Here is a 19,887-nt window from a genome sequence, read left to right on the forward strand (position 1 = left end):
CATGAACAGAATTTAATAAGTCGTGAACACGATTTACCAAGTCATGAACACAATTTACCAAGTCATGACCAGAATTTAATAAGTCGTGAACACGATTTACCAAGTCATGAACAGAATTTACCAAGTGATTAACAATTTACTAACTCGTGTTTCCTGAACACAATTTACCAAGTCGTGAACAGAATTTAATAACTCATGAACACGATTTACCAAGCCATGAACACAATTTACTAACTCGTGAACACAATTTACCAAGTCGTGAACACGAATTAATAACTCGTGAACACAATTTACCAAGTTGTGAACAGAATTTAATAACTCATGAACACGATTTACCAAGTCGTGAAAATGATTTACTAATTCACTCCCTCCATTTACCAGGTTGTGAACATAATTTACTAACTTGTGAACACTATTTACCAAGCCATGAACACAATTTACTAACTTGTTGCCTCCATTTACCAAGCCATGAACACAATTTACTAACTCGTTTCCTCCATTTACCAAGCCATGAACACAATTTACTAACTCGTGAACACAATTTACAAAGTCACGAACAAAATTTACCAAGTGATGAACAATTTACTAACTCCTGAACACGATTTACCAACTCCTGAACACAATTTACCAAGTCGTGAACACAATTTACAAAGTCGTTGCCTCATTTTACCAAGTTTTGAACACGATTTACTAATTTGTTCCCTGGGTTTACCAAGTTGAGAACATGATTTAGTCATGGTAATGCTGAAATCATGTGATCATGGTATAGTTAATTTATAGCCTAAGTTTAGCATTTTTACTTCTGCCAATTATATTACTGTGGCTTGAAAATTCATAAAAGTTGTGTTCAATTGTAAACATCTTATTGAACAAACCATACTGGAATGCTGAATTTCTGTTAGTCAAAAAAGCTTATTTTCAGCAATAAGCCAATGCAAAAATCCTGTTGGGTTTTTCTTGAGGGAACATACTGATGCTAACTTCCAGGTTGGCCTACAAACATGAGCCATTAAGGTGCTATCTATGTACATTGGTTCTAATAATTACAAAATGGTAGCAAAGGTGTTTTCATGTAGCTGTTCTGAGTGGTTTTACAGTTTTTGTCAATTGCTAAAACACTATAACCAGTCTTTTGAACTAAAATGTCAAAACTATAACGCCATTTTTGAAAAAGCACACCCATTTCCCTAAACAATAAACACTATTCCCTGCTTTGACACATGAGTTATATCTGGTGAACTGTTACTGCAAAACTCTACACACAAATCCCTACATTTCTCAGTGCTTACACCATGTGCTCATTTAGAAAGCACAAGCATTCAATATTGTTCACTCAAGTCTGCAAAGTTTGAGCTCAATAAGCACACAGTTATCCAAGTGGAAACACTAGGAGTCAAAATTTAGCACACACCAATCAGAACCTTCGATGGAAATAAAAGAGCCAAAGTCAGCTTACAGTTTTTCTCAGTCACTTTGGTGCATTTTTTCAGATCAGAAATGAAATTGTCAAAACTACTTGTTCAACATCCACATCATCTAGTCTCTTGTGCACACCATAAAAAGCTTCTCATTCTTCTGATCAAGTTGCGATTGCTTTGGTACATTCATACAACTGATTATATACATTTGTCTGCGGTTTCCTACATTATCAGTTGCAATTGTCATGTTGCTCAAAATGTATGATATAGTTCTCTGTGCAATAGTCTTACCCCTCAAAACATTAAGTCATTAGCTCATTGTATAAGTCATTACCTAAATGCAAAATTTTTGATCTAGTTGTCATAAACTGTCAATCATATATTCTAAACATTTCTATTAGACTTTTTGTAAATTTAACATGAATTATTCAAGTGAATCTTGACTTTCACTAATAAAGATATAGATCAACCAATGATAAAGCAGTTCTCTGAAATTGCTCAAAGGTACATCTCATGAACCTTCAGTTGGAAAGCATATATAGACAGAGGATAACACAAGAGTTACAAATTGTGACAGTGGACTTTCTCATTTTTATTTTCACCTTTGTGCCCATATTTCTTTTTCTTTTCTATTTTACAATGACGTTGTAATGCGTTTTTATTTATTTTTATTTTTTTGTCAGACCACTAGTACAAGTGTAACTGTGAATCCTATCCAGTCTTTTTCAATCAGTATCCCACATACAGTAATGTGTAATTTTAAAGAGGAAGAGTAGGAGGTGAAAGAGGAAGAGGAGGAGAAGAAGGAGGACAATGACGATGACAACATGGAAGAGACAGAGGAAGGGCAAGGGCAGGAAGACAAGCAGTCTCAGGTTGGATCAGGCATGCAAGAGGATTTGACCCCTGCTGCCTGGCCAGGGCTAATTTAGCCTGTGATGCTAAAGAGGTTCTTTGGCCTGTCCCAGACCAAAGACAGGATGCTGGGCAGAATAATTATTTTTGTTGTTGTTTGCTGCTTTGTACTGTACTCTACAGTACATTAAATCAAGGAATAAAACACTTGCAAATACATATATTTGTTGTGCTCATAATGTGAAAAGTTTTTTATTTGTATTGTTTTTGTAGTATTGTTTAGAATTTATCTCATCAGTGTGTAAAACTGTGTTGTAGTGTGTGTGTTTTTGAGGATTTGTGTGTCATGTCTGAAAGCAAAGTTTGAATTGTTTTGAGTGGAGAGCTTCATTTTGACCTCAATATAGGAAGTTTGGGGAGTTGTGGATTTGTGTTTAGAGTTTCGCAAATAAGAGGCATAATTTCAAGAAATGTGTTTAAGCAATTGAGAAAAACTGTAACATGTTATGCTATAGGGTTTTTAAGTTCTTCTGGGTGGTTACTTACTGACAAGTCAAAAGAGCTCGCCCAAAGGTGCTATTTTCTTCTTTGATGTAGCTATGGGATTTTGTTCAACCCATTTTGTAAAAGTAATCCTCTCCTGAACAGCCCACATGATTTGATATGTCACTCATATCTGCAGCACAAGCGGCGCGGGACATGCTACGTGCTGAATTTTAATTCCGTTAGGGGTTTGCTAGGCCAAGCATCAGTATGGCTATTAATAAACATGAAATATTGATTAATCACATTTATTATTGTATTTGTAGACTGTAAAGAGAAAAAAACAAAAGCACAAATACTGTTTTTAGTAAAGTGTAGTAATTGATTACATGTAATCTGGATTACATAATCAGATTTATAATGCTCAATCAGATTACAGTTACTTTTTTATGGATTACATGATTACACATGATTCACGAAATGGCAGTAAATGTATTCTTTTGTCTCTTTAAAATTTTCCTTTCCAAAAAAAATCTAATGTCATATAGCTTAGCTTTGAAAATTCACAATATAGAAAGACCATGTAAATGTCATGTAAATTAATTTGTGATCCATGCTTCTGAATTTGGGATTAAAAGCACCTCTCAGTCAATTATACCAGGTATGAGATAAATAAGTTACTAAACACTGTTAAACTGATGTTGGCTAATGGTCACACTGACATGCATGTAAACTAATAAAATATTTCAAATGTAAAAATGACATTTAATGTATTCCTTTTAATTTTACAATTAATACATTTAATAAAGAAATATATAAATACATTTGAATAAACTCATAAAACCCCTTCAGTTATTTCATTTACCCCAGTTTGGGAAACCCTGTAGTAGTGCAATGGTAAAAATGAATCTAAAAGTAATCCAAAAGTAGTCAGAGTACATTACCTAAAATGAGTAATCTAGACCAGTGGTTCTCAAACAGGGGTATGCGAACAAAATGCTGAGCTTTGCCATTCATTTAATTCTACCCCAATTTAAAGTAACATTAAAACCGGGCATATATTTCTGACAAGCAAAATGCCGCTTTTATTATCAAACAGGAACACTGGAGTGTCGTAAACAATCAAACGACATCAAATTACTTCATCTCTTGCGGTCAAAACTGACTGTTTCCACACCAGCAGAGTGCGTATACCAGAGTATGTTGCTTTAGAAAATTGCGCTGCTGTTCATTGTGTCTTTAAAGTATATTTGTAGCACTTAATAGCAAAGAACAAATATTGACAGACTCTACATAAAGATCGATTTAAGAAACTCTCTTCGATACAGAAACATGCCCTGTGAGAGTTATTTTTCATGTTTAAAATATGAGCAAGAACGCCGTTTTCTCTGAATATCCAAACAATTGCAAATGTTGATTTTATATAACAGTTCAACAAAAAAGTAACATTAAGTGAGCATTTTACATTTTAAATGTTGCCTACATTTTAAACACAATATTGTTTGTTATATTTTCAACAAATCAATAGTTGCAACCAGTGGTGTAGTGGAGTACCCACTTCTTTAGTTCTTCCTTCTGATGCATTAGCCAAAATCACGACTGTGGTAGATGTATACTGGGAGTTGTCCAGCAGGGGGTGGTGGCGCATGGTATGGGGTTGGGCACTATTAAAATGTGTGAAGAAGAAGTGCCAGGTACCACAATGGCCATGCTAAAATGTGTTTGTCTTGCTGCTGAGATGGGTCCTCAAAGTGACCATCAGGAATTTCTGGCTTGGCTGTGTTTCCTTTTTGGGTATCTCAAGATACTACATATGGCGACAAGGATGAACAAAGAGATGGAGTTAAATGAAGACAAATAAAGATGAAGCAGCTATTTCAAAGAAGCAAGTAAGAAGCAGTATGCTAAAGTGGCTAAGCTGATTGAAACAAGTTGCTACCACATGAAATGATTGATTGAAGAAACAATGGCTGGAATGGTTGGATCCGTAACACCATTTGATAGTAAGTCACAATCATGGGAAGAGTATTGTGAAATATTGAATCATGTTGAATCAAATGATGTTGAAAACAGAGAAAAAGCGAGCCATATTGTTGAGTTGTGTTGGAGCGCAGACATACACACTGATGAGGAATTTGCTGAGTTCAGAGAAACCCGGTGCAAAGAGTTTTGAAGAATTGGTGAGTTTATTGAAGAACCACTTTAATCCGAAGCCAAGTGAAATAGTTCAGAGGTGGAAGTTTAATTCAAGAAACAGACATCCTGATGAAAGCATAGTAGAGTATGTGGCTGAATTAAGGAACCTTGCACAAGATTGTAATTTTGGAGACACTCAGTTATGCTGAGAGACAGATTAGTGTGTGGTGTTAATGATGACAGCATACAACGAAGATTACTGGCTGAGGATGGATTAACATTTGAAACTGCGCTGAAGAAAGCTCAGGCTATTGAAACTGCTAATAAGGACATGGCAGATCTGCACAGAGAAAAAGGGAATCATATGAGTACTACTGTCTTTAAAGTGGACACTGAAGAAAGAAGTAATTCAAAAGGGGCAGGAATGTGTTATCGATGTGGTGGAAGTAACCATATGCCAAAAGATTGTAAATTTGCCACAGAAAAATGTTACAAGTGTGGTAAAATTGGACATGTGAAAAGAGTATGCAGAATGAGACCATAAGAAACTGCTGGTAACAAAGGCAAGAAAACTTTGAAATGGGAGAGAGGAAAACAGGCAAAGATGGCTAATTATTTGCGGGAGGAAGAGCAATGTGAAGAAGTTTTCACCATGTATAGTATGCAAACAGCCCAGTCTCCTGTGCCTCCTTTTACTCAATTTTTACTTATTAATGAGTGTCCTGTAAAATTCTAAATTGACACTGGATGTAGTGTAACGGTGTTATCACAGGTGGAATATGGCAAACTGGAAGTTAAAGAAAAACTGCCTAAATTGAAACCAAGCTCTCATAATTTGAAGACATATACAGGCCAATCAGTGAAAGTTCTAGGAACCAGTAAAGTTCAAGTCAAGCACAATGGATTAATGAAAGATCTTTCAGTGGTGGTGGTGGCAGGAGCTGGCCCTAACTTGTTGGGAAGATCATGGCTTGCCGAGTTGGAACTTGGCTGGGAAAAGGTAAATAAAATCCAAACAAGCTCAGAGATGTTGCAAGACATTTTAAAGAAACGTGAAGTTGTTTTTAAAGAAGAACTGGGAACATTAAAAGGAGCTACAGCCAAGATTCACATAGCTAGTGGGGCAAAGCCACGTTTTTTTAAACCACGTTCATTGCCTTTTGCCATGAGAGAGAAAGTAGAAGCTGAACTTGATCGACTGATTGAAGAACGTGTCTTTGAGCCTGTGAAGTTTTCAGAACGGGCAGCTCCAGTCGTGCCTGTGTTGAAACCCGATGAATCGGTGAGACTCTGTGGAGATTATAGAGTGACTAACCGGGAATCGTCATTGGAGCAGTATCCCATTCACAGAATGGAGGACATGTTTGCAGTGTTATCTGGAGGTGAGAAATACACCAAGTTAGATAGAAGTCATGCATATCAACAGATTTTGTTGGATGAGACATCTAAACAGTATGTCACTGTAAATACTCACAAAGGTTTGTTTACGTACACACGTTTACCGTTTGGAGTGAGTTCAAGTCCAGAAATTTTCCAGAGAACTATGGAAGGAATCTTGAAGGATATTCCAAAAGTCACAGTGTATTTAGATGATATCCTGTTAACAGGAAGAAATGATCAAGAACATCTGAGGACACTGGATCAAGTGCTGCAGAAGCTGGAGGAGTCGGGATTGAGGCTGAAAAGGGAAAAGTGTAAGTTCATGGAAAAGGAGGTTGTTTTTTTTTTGGGACATAAAGTGGATGCCACCGGGATTCATCCTGTTCCAGAGAAAGTTCAAGCTGTACAGAAAGCACCAACATCAGTGACGGAGCTGAAAGCCTATTTGGGTTTGTTGAACTTTTATAACAGATTTCTTCCAAACCTTTCTACACTGCTTGCTCCTTTGCATAAGCTTTTGAGGAAAGATGGTTGTTGGTGTTGGGAAGAAGAACAAGAAAAAGCCTTTCAGAAATCTAAAGAGTTGTTGCAATCTAACCGTGTGTTGATCCACTATGATGAAAAGAAGGACCTTATCCTTTCCTGTGATGCTTCCGCGTACGGTGTGGGGGCCGTATTAGCACATCGTATGAATGATGGAACGGAAAGACCTATGGATTTGTATCCAGAACTCTAACAGCCGCAGAGAGGAACTACTCCCAACTAGAGAAAGAGGGGTTGGCGGTGGTGTTTGGAGTCAAGAAATTCCACAAATACTTGTATGGGCGTAAATTTGTAATCTGCACTGACCACAAACCTCTACTCAGTTTATTGAGTGAATTAAAGGCTGTACCTCAGATGGTATCTCAACGAATTATGAGGTGGGCAGTGATGTTGGGAGAATATGAATATGTCATTTCTTACAGAGCTGGTAAAGATCATGGTAATGCCAATGCCCTCAGTCGTCTTTCTGTTGCACAACACTCTGAGGAAGAACCAGAGGAAGAGCGGTTCTTGATGTTGGATAGCGTAGTGGGTCCTTTGCTGACAGTAGAGCAAATTAAGCATTGGACTACTAAAGATCCTGTTTTGTCAAGAGTGCGTGAGTATGTGCTTAAAGGCTGGCCTGATCACAATGAGACCCAGGAATTTGCACCTTATAAACAGAGACAACAAGAGCTCAGTGTTCAGGATGGATGTGTGCTGTGGGGCGCCCGTGTCATTATTCCAGAACAGGGACGTTCTGATTTGTTGGAACAGTTACATCAGTCTTATCCAGGTATGACCAAGATGAAAGGATTGGCAAGGAGCTACTTATGGTGGCCGAATCTGGATGCTGATATTGAAACTCGAGTAAGAGATTGTACTGTATGTCAAGAACAACGAAAAGCCCCTGTGAAGGCTCCACTTCACCCATGGGAGTGGCCCAGGCAACCATGGAGGAGAATTCACATGGACTATGCAGGCCCCTTCCTAGGTAAATTGTTCTTAATAATCATTGATGCTCATTCTAAGTGGATTGATGCCTATCCTGTAACTTCAGCAACTACAGCTACTACTTTGGAGTGTTTGCGAAGAAGTTTCAGTGTACATGGGATTCCTGAGATGATAGTGTCGGATAATGCCCAATGTTTTGTCAGTGAAGCAAGTAAAGCATTTATGTCTAAGAATGGAATAACCCATGTCACTTCTGCTCCACATCACCCTTCATCAAATGGTTTGGCAGAACGGGCAGTTCAAATTTTCAAAGACCTAATGAAAAAGAGTTCTGGGAATACGCTGGAGACCAAGTTACATAGAGCTCTGTTCAATTATCGTGTTACACCCCAGTCTGTAACTGGACTGTCTCCTGCTGAATTGCTGATGGGAAGAAAATTGCGTTGCACTTTAGACAAGATACATCCTGACTTCACTGGCAAAATGGAAATGAAACAACAAGTTCAGAAAGAGTATCATGATCAACATGTGAAATCTCGCTATTTCCAAATTGGAGATCCTGTGTATACCCGCAATTTTGGGTATGGACCAAAATGGGTGCAGGGAGTAATTCAAGATATTACAGGACCTGTATCTTATACAGTAGCTTTGGGAAATTCGCAAATAGTGCGACGGCATGTAGATCAATTATTTAGGCGCCAACAAAGGGAAATAACTGATTACCCACCGAACATGGATGTTCAGTTATGTGATGCTGATGTGGTGTCTCAGAATACTGAAGTTCAAGCGCCACAATCACCCAGTACTTTCACGATACCAACTTTGGCTGTTACTCCTGAGAGAAAGGAACTAAGGAATTTGCAAACTGAATGTACAAATAGACCCGTGCCAGAGTTATCTAGTGCTTATACTATGACTGAAGTGACACCAATTGCAGAAGTTATACCGACTGAGGGTCTACGACGTTCAGTGAGAGAACCGAAACTACCAGCACGTTTTAAGGACTTTGTGATGTAAAAGAAAAAAAAAAAGATATTGGGACTAAAAAAAAAAGAGAAAAGAAAGAAGATGGTGACAGGGTAATATGTATTGTATTTTATTGTATGGTACTTAATGTTCTTCCGCACATGTGGTTGTTTGGAGAAAGTGTTTTTTAACTTAAGTGGGAAGGAATATGGTAGATGTATACTGGGAGTTGTCCAGCAGGGGGCGGTGCTGGAAGAAGAAGTGCCAGGTAGCACAATGGCCATGCTAAAATGTGTTTGTCTTGCTGCTGAGATGGGTCCTCAATAAAGTGACCATCAGGAATTTCTAGCTTGGCTGTGTTTCCTTTTTTGGGTATCTCAAGATACTACAATGACAGTCCACCACAATTAGTCATATGTGAATAAATGCAAATATTCGCTAAAAACAGTCAGTAAAGACAGTGATGATGCGGTCAGGACCGTGGCGCCGGCTTGCTTTGAATATGTTTGGTGATTGTGCCCGCGCCAGCTCCGTGTCTCGCGCAAAGTAAAGTAATGGTAAAGTTATAATTATTATCGATTACTGATTTAAATCAGTATATAACAAAAACAATACCTTACAAATAAAAAGAAGCAGGTGAATGAAGCATATACCCACTTCTAAAGGCACCACTACCAGGGGCGTCGTAGTTGGGTGAAAAGGGGGACTAAATTACCAGGGCCCCAAGTGGGGGGAGGGCCCCTGAGGAGTGAAATTTTATTTTCCTTTAAATATAATTTTAAGATCACAATAAATGTTGTTAACTAATGTAAATCAGTGATGCGCGGGTCAATGTATAAACAACCCTAATCCGACCGACGTTTTCAACTAACGCAACTCGGACCGCAAAAAAAAAAAAAGAAAAAAAAAAGAAAGAAAGAAACTATTGTACCCGACCCGCTTCCTGTCTAATATTTGCGACTGACACCAGCGATTATATGCGGCTATATGCGGTGGAGATTCGTTCACTGTCAAACATCATTTGGCATTAATTAGGTAATTTTGTCAAAATAAATGTTCTTGATTACAAGAAAAATACAGATTGTTCTTGTTGTGATTTATTTTGTCTTTCCTTTATACAGATTTAAATAGTTTCGTTTTTGAAGTACTCTAAATTATGTCAGTGATTCTACACGATTAAATATGATCAAGAATTATTTTATTTCGATCTACAGTGTAATAAGAGTTTAGAAAAAGATTAGCCTATAGCCATAAATTATATATATATAATTTCTTTTTTCTTTTTTATATTCCTTTTTTCTTAACTTTTAACTTCTTTTAAAAATTATCAAGAATATTAAATCGACTTAATAGGCTAGGTTAATGAATTTTCTTATACAAACATAATGAATGCAATTCAAAACGAAGTTTTTATAGATAAATTCAGGAATTATGAATATGACAAAATAATATTATTTTATATATATTAATTGTATAGCTATAATAGTTGTATCAAATGAATAAGGAAATTATAGTGCCTTGAATTTATTAAGTAGGCTAATGTTTAATTTCGTTCGTTTCGCTCTCTGGAAATGTAAAGAAAAAATACAGTTTTTACTTGGAATTCGTTTTTAAATCCCTGGTTTTAAACAAGCATAGACATGAGATCATTTATATGTTATTGCTTGAATAAACGTTTAAAATAGTGCTAGAAATGTTATAATTAAGGAAATTAAACAGACCTAGGCATTTGAAAAGACATAGTGAAATGTGTCTAATAATTCCAAAAAGAAAGAGAAGCATTGGACATAATCAAAATATTCGAGACATTTATTAGGAATACCATTTTCTTAACAATTTAAGATGCTGCATGTGTTTATCCGGTCTAATCGAAGTGTGCGTCTCTCCTGCGACTTTCCCAACAAAAATCCCACCCCCTCTCAGAAAATACATAAAACTGACATTACTATATGCGTTTAAAAGTACTGTAGCCTGTTAAAATGGTACAATGGCATTGATCAGTTCAACGTGTTGGAAATCGGGCATTTTGTCCCGCGTCAGCATTTATTCAACATAGCGCTCAACATTCAAAAGGTAAATATTATTCAGCCAATAAAGTGTAGGTCTATGTATTTCATAGAAATAGTCTAGTACTATACAAACTACAAAGGTTTAATTGTCATCTTTATTTCAAACAACCATTATTTTGGATGACTCGTAACTGCGGGTAACTGTTTTGGATTTTGGATCAACACGTCCCCCTCACTTTTAGAAACAGGTGATTCTGTCCCCCGCACTTTTTTTTGACATAGCGCCAATATTTCCGCCCCTGGTCTCTGATTTGTTACTTAGATTTGAGTGAAGTAACATTTAGCCAATCACAGCGCGAATCTCTTGGGCGTCTGCCATGAGCTTCAAATCTTGTTGCTCTTGTAAACAGAATGTATTATACTGTATGAACATCACCTTTGGGTCACATGACCATACTGTCCCCCCCACGCGATCGATGTACTACGCCCCCCCCCCCCTTTTTTTTTTGGGGGGGGGGGGGGGGGGCTTAGCCGAGTCAGTGCACAGGGCCCAGAATTCCCAGCGACGCCCCTGACCACTACACCACTGGTTGCAATGAAATCCGCAACAGAACTGGTGTGTGTCTCCAAGCAACCGCAGTGTTTCGTTAATGAAGAAATCTGCAGCTTTGAACGATTCGGAGAGTCAGTGAACTACAGCCATTTGCTTCCTTACTGAAAGAATGAAAGACGAGACGCCTCACTCATTAAGACAGTGACTGCCGCCACCTACTGGCGAAATTAGTTATAAATCTAATCACTTAATTTTGTCATTATTTATTGCTTTTGTGTGACCTTGGACCACATAACCAGTCATAAGGTTTTTTTTTTACTTTTATTGAGATTTATACATAGTCTGAAATGGTGTATTCCACCATTTTCATTGATGTATGGTTTGTTAGGATAGGACAATATTTGGCTGAGATACAACTATTTAAAAATCTGGAATCTGATGGTGCAAAAAAATCTAAATATTTAGAAAATCACCTTTAAAGTTAAAAAATTAAGTTATTAGTAATGCATATAATTATTAACAAAATAAAGTTTTGATATATTCACAGTAGGAATTCAAATACATTCATGGAACATGATCTTTACTGGTTTTGTGCTGCAGGGTCACATATTAATAATACACTTAATGGAATGTTAAGAACATGACATAAAAGATGCCTCTATAAAAAGTCAAAATTCATGTGTAAATCAATTTAAAGGGGAAAATTGTATCCCTTAAATACTGTGGGGGTACTCAGAAGAATGTTAAATGCCCCAGGGGGTACACCACTGTAAAAAATTTGAGAACCACTGATCTAGACTATATTACTCACCACAATTTATGTCATTTGTAATCAGTAACAGACTACACTTTAATCTACCCAGCGCTGCCAGCAAACAGGTTAGATGAGCGATCAGTTATACAAAGTTGCCCTGGTCAACAGACATTATTCAAAAAAGCCTGACATTTGAATGATCTGACTGACCAATAGGAATCAAGTATTCCAGAGTGTAGTGTAATAAGCAACAACAGAAGACTGCAGTACTTTGCAGCACACTACAGTCCAGTGCCAAGTCCACTCAACACCTCTGGCTCTATTAAACACTCCAGCACACTGAGCTGCACTATAATTCAGGCTGCACCAAACCGAATAAAACAAGACAAATCAGAATCACTCTGCACCTTTACCACCCCACCTCAGGCCGGCCAGCCAGAGAAGTGTGACGGTGGTTTACTTATCTGCTTCTGCTTATTTGCATAGACAATCTCCCCTCACAGGAACAGCAGCTGCAGAGTTCTCTAAGAATGATCCAGCCTGCATCACAATCACCCCTAACGAGATCATTACTCTCTCTTCTTACTAATATGCTCTTGTCATTGTTAGGCAAAGACATCTGCAGTCCAGAGGTCACACTTCTTAACCCAGTTGTTAACTCAGGCCATGCAGTATGTAGCAATAAACTGGACTGGTTTCAGCAAAGAAATAGCTATTAGTCAAAATGTTATTTTATTAAAGAATGAGAGCTAAATTATAGTCTATGTGTGCAAATTAACTACTTCTTCAGTCATTTTTAAGTTTAAACACTGGGAAGTGAGCTTGCTTTTTCGTTTGAACCCTAAAGGTACTGCAGGCAACCAACAGCGCATAGTGCTGAAACCCTATTGCAATTGTTAGAATGGCCAAGGATCAGTAATCTCCCAAGTAAAACTGATCGTGCAGACCAAACCGTATGTCGTAGAGACTTGAAACTTGGAGTGATGGTAGTACTCACATCGCCAACAATGTCACCAATGCTCGCCCCAATTGGCCTGACGGGGGCGCTACAGCGCTCAAAAGTAGAAAACTTCATAACTCCTAAACCGTCAGTCGCAGACTCAAATGTCTTTTGTCGTTGAAATCCTTGGCTCACGCTGGAAAAAGCACATGATTCAGATTTCATCGTGAGCCGTGAAATTTTCGGGTATTTAGTTTTTTTTTGTTTGTTTTTTTTTAAAAAAACCTACTTTTGCAAACTAGTGCAAAGTTTTTCTCTCGATCAGAACCAAACCAGTGCAGAAAGGTTCTCTGAAGAGTGAATATCAGTAATTATCCAAAAAAGTCAAACTTTCAACTCACTGTCGCGAAGGGATGCCAAAACGTTTGAAAGAGGTGGGGTCACTTTTAATAAAACGCCTATAAACTCCTGAATGGAATGAGATTTCTTCACCAAACTCAGTACACTTATGTAAGAGCTCAATCTGAGGTCACAGGACAAAAATCACGGAGCTTGGCCACTTGGTGGCACTATAAGAGGGAAACCCATAAAAAATGGATGTAACTACGCAACCATTTGTTATATTAACATGAAAATCGATGTGCACTGTTGTGGTCCAAAGTGCCACAAGTGTCTATGAGGACATCTGTGTATTTCAAAAAGAAACATGGCTGCCATTGACCAATGGAGTTTGAGCACCTATTAGACAAGGTTAACAGAGGCTGATCGGAACGAAACTCGGTGGGCCTGTTTGACTTACGGCACCAAAGGTCTGTGAGAAATTTGAAAGAAATAATTTTCATTTGCAATGTATAGATTGTACAACATTGCAGTTTTCTTTGCACATACAGGCTTTATTTGTATCATATGATAGAACTGAACCTCTAGAACCACTGATGTCAATCAAATCATCTGTTAAATGATTGAGATGATGTAAAAAAAAACCTTTGCAAACTAGTCCAATGTTTTTCGCTCAATCAGGAAAAAAAACATTGTTGTACAATTCTCGGACTCTCTAGGTCGATATTCATTAAAAACATGTTGAAATTTACCCTTACCCTTACCCCCTACATAAACATTACAAAACATAATATTTCTATGGTAAATTACCTGGATTTCTCAAAAATGCTTTTTTAGATAATTGATTTAGGAGGTAACAGGCTTGCAACATAAATGTCTTAAAGCGCTTGAACCCTGGTAATCACTGCTTGCAGCTATATATTTCTTTTATTGATTTTAAGATGTTAGTTATGATTAAAGAAACAACATATTTTACATTCACTGCAAAATATGCATGATATAGTGTTCTTTTAGCATGATTTGCTTATATTGCTATTCTCTGACAGAGATTTCTATGCAAAATCATGGGCAATGTAGTTTTTCACCAGAAATTCCATGGTCGAACATGATTATTTACAAAATATGTTGAAATACCGCAGGCTGATGGCTTTAGCACAAGCACATACCATCGTTTAACAACCCCTTGCCTCACAGTAGGTCTGTCTTTAATGGATTTTAAGTTATCGTTAAAATCAATTCCGCTATAAAGAAAATGAATGGGATTTGTACTTTCGGAACCTATTGCACTCTATGGACACGTTACTATCCCTTGGGGCCACAGAAGAGGATTTCTGAAGGGCTTCTTCTAGATTTCTTTTTCTAGATACTACTAGATTTCATTCATATACACTCAGTATCAAGTAAGCTAATGTGGGAGTAACCAGAAAGATTCAGGTTGCCCAATGCACACTACCTGCCAGGACTCTCTTTTTATATCCATTTCAATATTTATAAAATATATATTCAAGTATTTTCAATACAAGCTTTCTCTAGGGTCAGTCCCTTCACTGCTGAGCACACATCTCTATGTTGTCCAGCAGGGGGAATCCTCTTTCTACACCCGCCGCCAACTGCCTCTCAGAGGCACATGCAGGAGGAGGAGGAGGAGGTCGATAAGCTCCTGTGGTAATGCCGGGGAGTTGTTTTATTGTGTAGTGCAGGGAGGTGACAGCTCCGGGCTGCAGTGCAGAGAGCAGGCACTGACTGATAGCCCCAGTGAGGCAGAATGAAGGGCTGAACCCCAGCCGTGGATCACTGTGGCCGGGGAGTTTCATTAACCAGGGGGTGATAATGATAATGCAGTAAACCTACTGCTGCGCTGCGCCTCCTGAAATGAAAACACTACATATACACTCTAATATTTAATCACACGGCCATGTGAGCTTCACGAGAGCATTCCCTTTAGCGACTATCCGAAGCATGACGTCAAAGACAAAATGAAGAAATATTCTCCATTTCAAGCTTTTGAGAACAAAAACAATGATATATACTAAAACTAAGGGCTGTGCAATTAATTGAAATTCAGTTTCGTTTTCAGCTTCAAACGATTATGAAAATGCAATAATTGAGATAAAACAATTATTGCTCCCAATGCCGTCCCTCTTTCCATTGCTGCATTTATGCTCCTCCATAAAAGCCCAATTTCACATGCAAATCAGTAAAATCATGTAACGTGACTTGCATAAAATGGGACGTGTTTTTTTTAATGTTTATTCGATGTCGCGTGTTTAAAAGCACAAAAGAGAATTTGCGCTGTTCTGTATATGTGTTCAGAGACGGAACAGAACACGGACAAGTAAAGTGAACATTTAGCTTAAGATGCGTACCTGAACGGTCAAATACATGCAAATATATGTCAAAATGTAGCGTTTGGTGACTATTTGCGTTGAACTTTAACTTATGTCTCAAATTAAAGTAAACAGTTGAACAGAATGAAAATGTGTGTAACAGAATATTGGATCCGTGCAGCTCTTAAAGTGGCCACAAGTAATATTCCTTCTGCCGTCTCTGTGCTTAATGTTAATCAAACAACAAAAGGCAAAGACAAAATCACTCACTGCTCTTGATGGAGGGACTTTTGTAGTTTTTATGAGAAACAAAGCATGTTTAATTCTTACAGTGAAGACTATACTGTTTTATTTTACATTAAATTAATTACATAAAAAAATGGTTTTTACATGGTCTTTACATGAATCAATCATATACATTTCCGGACCCACTTATAATCATGTTAAATTATCATGATTACAATATTCACCAAAATAATCGAGCAGCCCTATTAAAACTAATAAAATACTTGCAATTTACACTAAATAAGTCAAAAGTTTGACGTCAGTCTTTGTTTATTTTTTTGTTTTGTTTTTTTGAGCAGCAAATCAGCATATTAGAATGATTTCTGAAGATTAATGTGAAACTGAAGGCTGTAGTAATGGTGCTTAAAATTTGTTTTGCATGACAGGAATAAATTACATTTTATTGAAATATAAAACATTTTTCAAACAGCAATACTATTTCCAAATATTACTGTATTTTTGCTGCCTTGCTGGAAAAATAGGCATTGGTAAGTCATTTTGACCCCACACTTTTTAACGTTAGTGTATGAAAATGTTATTTTGTCTGAATAAACAGCTATTTTATCATTATGTCAAAAAGCAAAGATGATTTTTGTCTCTAGAATGGTGCAGTTACCTTTCAGCAGTAGCTAACTCATGCTAACCAAACATTGGCTGTTTGGGTTGGGTATCTATTGGAGGGCAATCTGTGGCATTTATACCGAACAGTTTGCACAATTTGCCCTTGGCGTCTGAATGGTGGAAGGACTGCTATCAGCGAGAGCCGTGTAGACTGTCTCTGTGGATTTACCTGTGTAGGGCTAAGGGAACCAGAGACTAATCTCACTGCACCTATTACAAGCAGCCCAGAGGCAAACTAAGGATTACAACAGTGGGATTCAGGATTTATTCTCAGCTTTCTGAGCCACTTGAAAGATTTCACCATGCCAACTCACATTACTCTATGAATGGAAGGAGCATTAATGTTTCAACTTCAACTCGTATTATGATGGTTTCTGTCTTAGCATGCTCAAGCCATGAGAGGAGATTAAACCGGTACCTTAAAATATGATGACTTCCTATGGGGAAGGATGACCTTTTTATTAAAATATAATGGCTATAGACTATTATTCCAAATTTTGGGGTCAGAAAGATTTTATAAAAAATAAATAAATAAATACAAGGAGGCATAATTAAAACCAAACCAAAAAGTAACAGTAAATACATTTATAATGTTACAAAAAAATCTATTATATTGTATTCATCAGAGAATCCTGAAAAGTATTATAGTTTTCAAAAAAAAAAAGTAATATATATAAGAAGTTTCTTCTGCTCACCAAGCCTGAATTTATTTGATCCAAAGTACAGCAAAAACAGTAAAATTTTGAAACATTTTTTTTACTATTTAAAATAACTATTTAAAATAAAATATACTTCTTTTAAAATGTAATTTATTCCAGTGATCAAAGCTGAATTTTCAGCATCATTACTCTTCAGTAGTCTTCAGTGTCACATGATCCTTCAGAAATCATTCTAATATGCTGATTTGCTGTTCAAGAAACATTTATTATTATAATCAATATTTTTTCAGGATTCTTTGATGAATAGAAAGATCCAAAGATCAGCATTTACCTGAAATAAAAAGCTTTTGTAACATTATACACTATGCCATTCAAAAGCTTGGAGTGAGTATATATTTTTTTCTTGAGGGAAAAGAAATTATAGGAATGTAATACTTTTATTTAGCAAGGGTGCTTTAAATTGCTTTAAAGTGATTATAAAGACATTTATAATGTTAAAAACGATTTCTATTTCAGATAAATGCTGTTCTTTGTCAAGAAACATGAAAAAAAACTTAACTTTCAACATTATAATAATAAATGTTTTTCAGAAGCAAATCAGAATATTAGAATGATTTCTGAAGGATCATGTGACTGGAGTAATGATACTAAATCAATAAACATAAATACAAATTCTGCTTTGAAATCACATGAATAAATTGCATTTTTAAAACATATTAAAATGAAAACAGTTTTTTAGTAGTACAAATTTTTGCTGTACTCTGGATCAAATAAATGCAGGCTTGGTGAGCAGAAGAGACTTAAAAAAAAAAAAATATATATATATATACATATACATATACATGAAAATTCAGCTTCGATCACAGGAATAAATGACATTTTGCAATATATCAGCGTAGAAAACTGTTACTTTAAATTTTTACAAATATTTGACAATATTACCATTTTTATTTGTGAGCTTAAGAGACCTGAATTGAATTGTGAATTACAATTAAACAGTGGTGTATATTATTACTTTATTAAATATATTACAATATTTTATTTGTTCTGTGAAATGTTCTGCAGACCCCTAAGCATCCCTCTTAAGGACACTAGTTTGACTAGTATACTAGTAAATCTAGGTTGTGATTTTTATTTTCATCCGCAATAAAGGCCAAGTTCTGAAAGCCCTGAATGTGGCACCATGCCATTTTTCGTCAGACTCTGCTCTTAGATGCCCTGATGAAATTTTTACTGTATTCTGTAACCTGAATGCAACTATGAGAACACTGAAGGTTTGAATCCCCATCACAGTGAATATTCATCACAGTGGTTCAGGGCTGATAGACGGAGTGTGTTTGGACTGAAAAGGCTCACCTTAAGATGCCTTCTCCTCCTCTGGAAGCGCAGCAGCTCCTTGTGTTGGCGTGCGATGAAGTTGACGGCCGCATACTCCAGCAGAGCAGAGAAGACGAAGAGAAGGCACACTGCCATCCAAATGTCAATGGCTTTCACATACGAGACCTGCAGCAAGACGAAACCAACAGGATTGGCAACGAGGAACAACTCTGAGTCACCGCCTGGCTGAAAGTTCACTCACTGAGTCACTCGCTTAGCTCAAGTGCTCAAAACTTTCCAGTTGAGAAAATCGCAAAATATGCCCATTACAGGGAAGAATACCTTTCATCTGAAAATCCAGAGAGCTGAAAGGAGTATTCTACCCAGCCTGAGATAGAGGATCAAAGCGTTAATGAATAAAATAGGCCAATTTTAAGAATTTAGGTTTAGCAGCGCAGCAACAGAAACTTTATGCACGTTTTTTTTTTTTTTTTTTTTTTTTTTTGTGAGTGCGATCGTCGTCAGAAAGTGGCCCGGTCTCGGCGCATATATGCGATTGAAGTGCGCTCGGGGAGACGTGCTGAGAGCTGCTTCTTTGGCCTGGAAAAGAGCTCGGCTGCTGGCCCGACCGCTTGGCTGAGACTCACTTTATTTGACAAGCCAGTGACCAAAGCGGTTGTGGAGTTTAGGTGGCATTACAGAGCACACGGTTCACAAAGCATTGTTGAAATGATGGGGGTGCGCTGGGCTGAGACAGAGCTGATGAAATACTCCACTCTGATCTTCACTGCTAATCTCAGATGCTCCTACTGAAATTCGTTAATTGAAACTTTAGTAATTATTTGCATCAATAACACCTACTATCAAACCTAATAGTCTTTTTAGACAAAAGACTAAGCTGTGTAGATAAATGTAGGAAGATACAGGGGAGGTAAAAAAAAAAAGGCATGATCATTACTGCGGCATAGGGATGGGCGATCTGCACAAAATATCATATTGTGATCTTATAAGACAAAATCATGATCTGAACTGTGATCTTCCCAGTTTTGAGATGTCTTATCGGATATATCTAGAGTGGAACAAGCCTATGGACACATCTGTTTGCACAATTTAAAACTAGTGTTAATTTTGTCAGCTATTTTTACTAAGCTAAATTTACAGATAATGCACTCACCCCCTTGTCTTTCTTACTTCAATCATGAAGAAATTATGTTTTTTGAGGAAAACGTTTCAGGATTTCTCTCCATATAATAGACTTCTATGGTGCCCCCGAGTTTGAACTTCCAAAATGCAGTTTAAAATGCAGTTTCAAAGGGCTCTAAATGATCCCAGCTGAGGAAGAAGGGTCTTATCTAGTAAAACAATCAGT

At 37.1% G+C, this 19,887-nt stretch overlaps 1 protein-coding gene across 2 annotated transcripts in view; it reads right to left on the reverse strand.

Moving 5' to 3' along the window:
• The window catches only part of glra1 (glycine receptor, alpha 1), a 98,673-nt gene that overhangs the window by 12,379 nt on the left and 66,407 nt on the right, over positions 1-19,887 (reverse strand). For both annotated transcript variants that reach the window (XM_073820877.1, XM_073820876.1), the window contains one exon: positions 18,558-18,704. In XM_073820877.1, the coding sequence (XP_073676978.1) occupies positions 18,558-18,704 (147 nt within the window). The remainder of the gene's footprint in view (positions 1-18,557; positions 18,705-19,887) is intronic.

The sequence above is a fragment of the Garra rufa genome, chromosome 16 (genome assembly GCF_049309525.1).
Source record: "Garra rufa chromosome 16, GarRuf1.0, whole genome shotgun sequence".
NCBI classification, from domain to species: domain Eukaryota; kingdom Metazoa; phylum Chordata; class Actinopteri; order Cypriniformes; family Cyprinidae; genus Garra; species Garra rufa.